The sequence below is a fragment of the Poecilia formosa genome, unplaced genomic scaffold, assembly GCF_000485575.1.
Source record: "Poecilia formosa unplaced genomic scaffold, Poecilia_formosa-5.1.2 Scaffold200, whole genome shotgun sequence".
In the NCBI taxonomy this organism is placed as follows: Eukaryota; Metazoa; Chordata; class Actinopteri; order Cyprinodontiformes; family Poeciliidae; genus Poecilia; species Poecilia formosa.
The window spans coordinates 480,509-488,306 of NW_006800139.1; the positions used below are offsets into that span (position 1 = coordinate 480,509).

The following is a 7,798-nucleotide window of genomic DNA, read 5'->3' on the forward strand; positions in this document are numbered from 1 at the left end:
CAAGTATAGACCAAATATTATTTAAAGCCGATAACTCCAACAGAAATTTGGACACTTTCACAGACAAGTTAAGATTTGAAAACCACAAACAAACAAAAATTTCTGGGAATGTAATGTCACATAGTAAAAATCTTTAAAACAGGAATCGTTCTTCCAGGATTAACGGTCTTCCATTTTAAATAAAACACTAAAAAACATGAAAAAAACCAAAAAAAAAAAAACCCTATATTTTTTAAATGTATTGTTTCTAATTTACTCGCAGCTGAGATTGAACCCATGACAGACATATTTACATACAGATGACTAAAAATATTTACTGCTGAAGAAAGCTTAAAAAGAAAATGTCATCTTATTTTATACTTATAATCTGCTAATCTCAGATAATCCACTCATCTGACAGGTCAGGACTGTTAAAAGCAGCAATTTGAAGCTGATCCGTCGTGTCGCCTTGCAGCCTCAGGTCAAATAAACAGGTTCAAAATATTCACTGGTTAATGAAACACAAACAAAATGTTGCTTTTTTCTTCCATTTTATTTAACAAACGTTCCAGATTCATCCAACGTGACACTCAGAAGTTCCTGCAAGACGGAATAAAAAAAAAGAAAAGTTAGAGCATAAAATAATTACCAAAACAAATAAACTTTATGCATCTTACAGCAAAACCAGCTGATATTTTGGTTACGTTTCAGTAACTGAATATTTGAGGTAATCAGCAGACTAATTACTGTTTATATTTAAAATATTGTCACAGAAGAGAATAATTAATAACTTGGAAGAATAAAACTTATCTTTTGCAGACGAATTAAACTCTACGAAATATTTCCACATTGTTCATGTTAGATTCTTGGTTCGTTAGTCCAACTAGAGCAGTTTTATATTAACACTTTATTTAAAAGAGGACATTTAGCAGCTGACATGATGAAACTAAAACGTCTACAGGATAATAATCTGAATGTGATTATTGTCTCAGGCAGAAAACTAGAGAATAAATTCCTACTTTGCAACAACGCCGTCGGCCTTGGCCAGCCTCAGGATGGAGTCGTCAGATTCTCCCTGCAGAAACAGGAAAGTTTAGGAAAAACTGCAGAGGCCACTGATTTTAGTCACTTTATATGGAAGAGAATGAGGGCCACGAAAAAAAGAAACCGACTCATTTCTCACAATTCTGAGAAAAGTCAAAATTAAGAGAAAAATCAAGAGAATTTTGAATTAAAATGTCAGAATTCTGATTTAAAAATCTGAAATTTTTAAATCAGAATTTTGTTGATTTCTCAAAATTCTGAATGTTTTCTCAAATTCTGAGAAAAAAAGTCAGAATTCTGAGCTTAAAGTTAGAATTGAGAAAATGGTGAGAATTCTAAGAAAAAAACATCAGAATTCAGAACAGAAAAAAGTCAAAACTGACGTAAGCGCCGCCAAAATTCTGAGCAAAAAGCGCGTCAGAATTTGGAGCAAAGAAAAAAAAGCGTCAGAATTTGGAGCAAAGAAAAAAAAGCGTCAGAATTTGGAGCAAAGAAAAAAAAGCATCAGAATTTGGAGCACCGAATGTCAAAATTCTGAACAAAAAAACATCTGGATACTCCGGGAAAACAAATATTCTTGTCAGAATTCAGAAAAAAGAACAAACATCAACAAAAAGCAAAAACAAACTAAAAACATCACCAGAATTCTGAGATAAAACATCAGAATCCATTTTTCCCCCAGTGATTCTCTTCTGTGACGTTCCCAGTCAGAACCAGTGAAGGTTTACCGTCTGCTGCCGGATCAGACTGTTTGAACGCCCTCAGGGATCCTGGCTCTGGTTCACACTCACTCTTTGTTTCCACATTCTGAGAGCTGCCAGTAAGTAAAGTTTAAAAGACTGTCTAAAGTACGACGCCTTCAACACATTCCTGGGTTTTGGAGCGCCAACAGGAAGCGGGCCGGACTGTCCTGGTGTTTTTGTTAAGAGGCTGAAAGCGTTTATGGCTGCTCTACAGCTTATTGGTTCATCTGTCCTGCTTTGTTTGAACAGAGTTATGAAACCAATTTGGTTCCTTTTAACACGAGGAACCTTTAGCTTGAACTCCACATGGGGAAGGTAATCAGTGAGCAATAAACCTGCGTGTTCTTCAGCCAATCAAAACGCAGCAGATGTTTAATGTACAGGAAAGTACCACAGGTAAGACGAAATAAAAACAGCAACAAGAAGTGAAACAGAGCCGGGTTATGAGTGGAAAGAGTCCCGTCTGAAAGCACCTGGCGCTAAAAACAAGGGGTCCATTTACCTGGAACTTCACAAACAAGTTACAGAGAAAAGTCCTAAAAAACAATCAAAATAAACTAGAACTGGATGTTCTTAAGCCTTCAGAACATCAAAGATAAATATATGAATGTTTTTCACACTTTATGCGTAATTCTGACCCAACCAGACCCCGACCAAATAAAAAACATTGACTAATACTCCAGCAAATTAAAAAGAAAGGTGTCAGTTTTAAAAATGTTCATGGGAATTTATTTCTAGAATAAAATAAAAATCAAATGCATCAAATTAACAAAAATGTCTGAAAAGATCAGCTTAAAAGCATTATAGCTGAAATGATTAATCAAATTAATGGTGATTAAATGATTATAGAAATAACTGTAAACTAATTTAGCTACTGATTAATCACCAAATGAAAAGGAGAAATTTAGAAAAAACTGAACAAAATTATAAACATTTACATTAAAGATGAAAAAATCCTTTATTTGTAAATATGTTCTATCAGAACTCCTTAAGTGGCAGTTTTAGCTTTGCCTGATTCAAATTCTGTAAAAAAATAAATTCTTAATTTGTTTATCTGAAAAAATTAACTGATTAGTTCTGCAATGTACTGAAGTTAAATCAAGCAGAAATGTTGATGTTTGAAATATTTTTCCTTTGCTACAAATGATCAAATGTTCACTAAAGTAATTCTGGTTTTATATTGTGGGCAATAAAATGTTTATTTTCTTATTTAAAAAATGACTTATTTGTGTCTTTAATACATTTCTAATATTGTGTGAAAAGAAAAATCTGCAAAAGTGTTGGGCGAGTTCAACTCCAAAAATCAATAATTAGTGTGAAATTTTCTTTACCATTATTTAGTCTTTATCATTGTATTCATTGTTCTATTCAATTTTTTTTACAATATTATTGCCATCTCATCTTTTGAATACTTGTGTTAAAAAAACTAAGTTTGAAATAGGTTTACCAGCTAAAATCTAAAAATATTTTAACAGTTTAGTTTAAATAAGTTTCTGTGCATGCAGAAATGTATTTCTGTGTTTGATGAATGCAAAAAAAAAAAAAAAAAAAAAAAAAAGCAGAAATCTGCTGTGAGTTGTGTTTCTGCATGTTGTTCAGCAGCCGCAGACGTACCATCCTGCGAATGGCTCCACAGATGGCGTAGGTCTTGGACTGACCGTTGAAGCGGCCGGTCACTTTGTCGACCTGAAGGGAGAAAACCAAACAGAGGAACTCATTTTTACTCATATTTACCCTTTAGAAAGGGAAAAACGTCTCACTAAGTGGAAACAGAAAGGTTTCATATGCATGAAAGCGTTTAAAATAAGCAGAAGTGTATGACCTGGCCAGCTGACAGAGTCCAACAACAACAACAACATCTCTGTTTACAGCCGAACTCTGACACTGAAGCAAAAACAAAACTTATCAATCTGTTTCTGTTTCATGTTGGCAAAAGTCTGGTTGATGATCAACGTCCAGCAACAGGGACTCGACAGCAACGCAGGTTTTTTCCTCAACAGCCGCCTGGAGATTCTGCTGTTTAATGTTGAAACCAAATTTATGCAAATTACACCTAAAACTCCTTCATGCTCACCAGTTAAACATTCAATGGATGTTCGGATGTTTTTACTGCGCGGCTTTCCAGCTTGTAGTACCACTAAGTCACCACCAGAGGGAGGAAAGCAGCTCTAACTTCTAATCTCAACCCGTTTCTGGCTGATAATTCATGGGGAGAATCAAGTTTGTCCAAATCTGCCAAAGAAAACTAAATAAAAGGAATCGAGCGTCAGTTTGTCATGGTTTCAATAACTCAAATTTAAGACTTTTTAAGAGCATTATGAATGAAATGTGAGATTAACAAGAAATCTTGTTAGATTTTTACTTTAGTTTATTTACCATTCCTTTTAATCTTTTTCTTCACTAGCTAGCACATTTAAGGATATGCAGACACCCTACACAAAAAACGTTTTTAATAATAAAACAGTTTCGTTTTTTCTTGCTGTCTAGCTGCTAATATGCCGTTGGTAGCTAACTACTTTTTTTAGTCATGATACAGGTTTTAAATTTCATTTATAAAGGTTTTAAGATATTAAAAGTCCTAAACTTGAGTTGGTGAAACCTGCAGAAACCCTGTATTAGCAACTTGTTGCCAGTCAAAACACAAAGATGTGCGTGCAACTCAAATGTTTGACTGGCAGAAAAGTCCAGCAAGAAAACAACTACAGAGGATATGCAAGATTAAATAATGGTGGCTAAATCAATCACATGATAAATTAAAATGAGCTGAATAATTCCCATTTGCATAATTTATTGTTTTTTTCTTTTCTCCTTTTCTACCAAAAACTGGATGATAAAAATCTTCAGTCTGGTGTTTTTCCTTTTCTTTTTGAAGGAAAAGTTTGTTTCCAGAGACTTCATAATCCATTTTATTTGTAGTTTTAGTTATTTATTTTGGATATTTAAAATGTTTTCCAGTTTCCAGTGTTAAATGTCAATTAGAATTAAAATTTATAGATCTTTGAGAATGAGTTCTTGCAATATTATGCCATAAACATTAGATTACAAGGTCTTAAAACAGCAACATTATAATTTACCGCAATAATTTCTGGGACAATTTATCGTCCAGTAAAATGTGTCATGACAGACCCGGTCAATACTATTTCAAAATGTAGGTATACATTTATTTTTATGGAGTTAGTGACTTAGATACGTTTTCATTCATCTACTCAACACAAAGCAATAAAAAAAAGTTTTGCAACATCCATCACAGCTCTGGCGTCTGATCGTCAAAACCTCCAGATGACGATATTTGAAATGATTTCTTTTTAAATTAATCACAAATCCATGCCGACTTCTGAGCCAAATAAAAGATATTAAATTTAAAATTTGTATGAATATTTTTGGCTTTCAAAATCTGGAAAGTAAAAATAACTATTGTAATTTTAAAAAACTAAAAACAGTGGTTTGCCTTGGACTGAAACTGGAGTTGAGATCCCTTTATAAACTGAAAGTTCAGTTTAATTTAGCGGAGCAGAGAAACCACCAGTACGGCACAAACAGGCCAGACGAACCGAAACGCTTTAATATTCTTCTAGGTGTCTGACTTTACCTCAGCGATGTTGATCTGGATGGAGGCGTGGTCCTTGGCGCCGATGATTCTGTTGCTCGCAGAGCTGCAACAACAACAGATTTAGTTGATCTGTCTGTGACAGAGCAGAAACTGTTATTGGAACTAAACAGGCGGCTGAATCCCAGAATGTTCTGGTAGAGAAGTTGCAATTTTTAGTTTTTTGTACATTTAAGTTACCCAAAAGTAACACTTTTGGGGAAAATTTCCTCACAACGCCTCAAATTGTCGACCTTAGTTTTAAAAATTCAGACTTAGCTGGTGAGACTTAGATAATTTAGAATAACTGGCATACCAAAGGTGTACATAATTATTCCTACCCCTGACAGATTTACATTTAAGGTTCCCTATGGCTATTAAGTGTTAAACAGCTTGCCCTACAAGCTGTCCAGCAGGTAAAGCAGCAGAAGAAATGACGATGAGCTGCTGTTCAACAGCCAGCGAGTGACTCAGATCTGACCTCTCCTCTCTTTATAAGCAAACGCAGCAGACCAACTAGGACTGCAGGGTTAGAAACAGATTAAATTTGTGGTATAAAATTCAATTTACAAGCATTGAACCAGAAACTCTTCTAAAAGAAACGTCATTTTAAATGTGAATCTGCCAGAGGTATAAGAATCATTTATGGCTTAAAGATAACTGAAACCTAATTATCTGTCTGTGAATGCAAAATAAACTACATCACATCGGAACACGCTCCGTTTAGATGATTTTAAACTGAAGGATGTTTCTATGGTTGTTCTCCAAAACTAGATCTCACAAAAATGCTTCATTTTCCTGAGGATTTAAATAAAAAAAATGCTTTCAAATGTGAGTTTAGCAATAAAGAAATAAAAATAAAAGCTTATTTATTCCAAGTAATTGAAGAGAAAGTAGGACACTTGACATAACAGTATTTTATTCAGTACAGCTCCATCACACTTCGATTATAGAGAAGTCAAAGGCTTGAACATTAGAAAAAAAGCATTAAGCGTTACTTTAAAAGAGAATTATGCATTTAAAGTTTTTATTCAAGCAGATGATGCAAATCACTACCTGTAAAGATTTACTAGATTTAGAGGAGCGTTATATTGCATTTATCACTTTATGCATTTTATTTTATTTTTGATCAAAGCCTTTTTATTATTTTTTACAATGTGCATTTTATTTTAAAGAATAAAAAAAGAAAAATATATACATGTACCCCTAAATTACAAAAAATGTCCCATTCAAGGTCAACCTGAGCTCCGTTTTACCGCCACTTTTTGTTTTATTTAAGGGAAGTAAACATTAGATCTTGTTTAAAGATTCTGCAAGTATGTTTTATAAGAGATTTACAGTTTTATCCCCTCAAAATAAAATTATGTTGATCAATTATTCAACCCTTTGCTTTTTTTCCTGCCACTTCAATATATTTTCTTTAGATTTTCATCACATAAAATAACATTCTACTCAAAAATGGGCCTTTTATAAGCAATGAAAAATGCGAGCCTTTTATATAAGAAACATGACAAACCATGCAGTTCTTAAGTCAGTTTTCATGATTATATATTCTCTTTTGAGTCAGAAACGTGAGAATGTTTATAATTATGCAGCTTTAGTTTTAAACTGACCGACATAGCATCGTGTAAATTAAGCTACAGTTAAGATGAATAACTATAAAAACTCACCATTTGCGAGGGACGTACAGGTCCACAAATTCACCAGCGTCATTCTGCATTTTGAAAGTTGTGCAGGTTGTCAACTACAAACCTGGAAAACAAACAAAAAACTTAAACAGAGAGCTCTATAGCCGCATGGTTTCAAGGAAATGTGATTTTAGAAAGCTGAAAAGCACAATGCAGAAATGCTGTGTTGGAATCAAGGACCAACACAGCAGCTAGCGGCTAACCCCGTTAGCATGCGGACAGCACGGCCGCATGTGGCTGCTTTACACACACGAACATCCTTTATTCACGCAACATAACAGCAGCTAGCGACAACAAATAACAACTAGAGAGTTTAATATAACATTAACTACAACAACTACCATAAAACACTGCCGTGATAAACTGAAAGCGAAGTTTTAAAACGTTTAGAAACCAGAGCCGAGGAGATACACACCGCTTACGACAAATGGCCGACTGGAAAAGGAAGAGCTGTAGTTCCGGAAGTGGAAAAAAAAAATCCCTCAATGTTTTTAACGCCACCTGCTGGTTTTTAGCTGTAACAACAATCACAAACACCAAGTGCCTGGACAAAGTGCACAGAAATTTGTCTACATGTTTTCCTCATTAAAAAAACGATGCTTTAAACAATGTTCTGCAGAAAATACAACTTTACACAAACAGAACCAAAACACAAAACAAGGAAGACATAGTTTAAGGAAGTATCGGAGATTGCTTTTATTTTTCTATTTTATTTTTAACATTGAAAATAGCAGCAGAAAGCAGCTTAATATATGTAT

The 7,798-nt window shown here is 34.1% G+C and overlaps 1 protein-coding gene and 1 long non-coding RNA gene across 2 annotated transcripts; one reads left to right on the plus strand and one right to left on the minus strand.

Moving 5' to 3' along the window:
• Nucleotides 1–513: 513 nt before the first annotated feature.
• On the minus strand, nt 514–7,543 carry rps21 (ribosomal protein S21). Its single transcript, XM_007566848.2, has 6 exons — nt 7,456–7,543; nt 7,023–7,104; nt 5,356–5,419; nt 3,381–3,452; nt 999–1,054; nt 514–579 (listed from the first exon to the last, which is right to left on the minus strand). The coding sequence occupies exons 2-6, from the start codon at nt 7,070–7,072 to the stop codon at nt 570–572; spliced, it is 252 nt and encodes an 83-aa protein (XP_007566910.1). The 5' UTR covers nt 7,073–7,104; nt 7,456–7,543; the 3' UTR covers nt 514–569.
• On the plus strand, nt 1,249–2,415 carry LOC107838002 (uncharacterized). The gene is made up of 2 exons (XR_001664052.1): nt 1,249–1,468; nt 1,526–2,415. It is a non-coding gene; the product is annotated as an uncharacterized LOC107838002 (long non-coding RNA).
• Nucleotides 7,544–7,798: the final 255 nt, after the last annotated feature.

Coding starts and splice junctions, on each gene's coding strand:
- rps21 (XM_007566848.2), bottom strand. CDS start 7,072: ATGCAGAATGACGCTGGTGAATTTGTGGACCTGTACGTCCCTCGCAAA. Junction 5,420..7,022: donor CTGTACGTCCCTCGCAAATG/GTGAGTTTTTAT, acceptor TTGTTGTTGCAG/CTCTGCGAGCAACAGAATCA. Junction 1,055..3,380: donor GTGGAGCCATTCGCAGGATG/GTACGTCTGCGG, acceptor CTGTTTCTGCAG/GGAGAATCTGACGACTCCAT.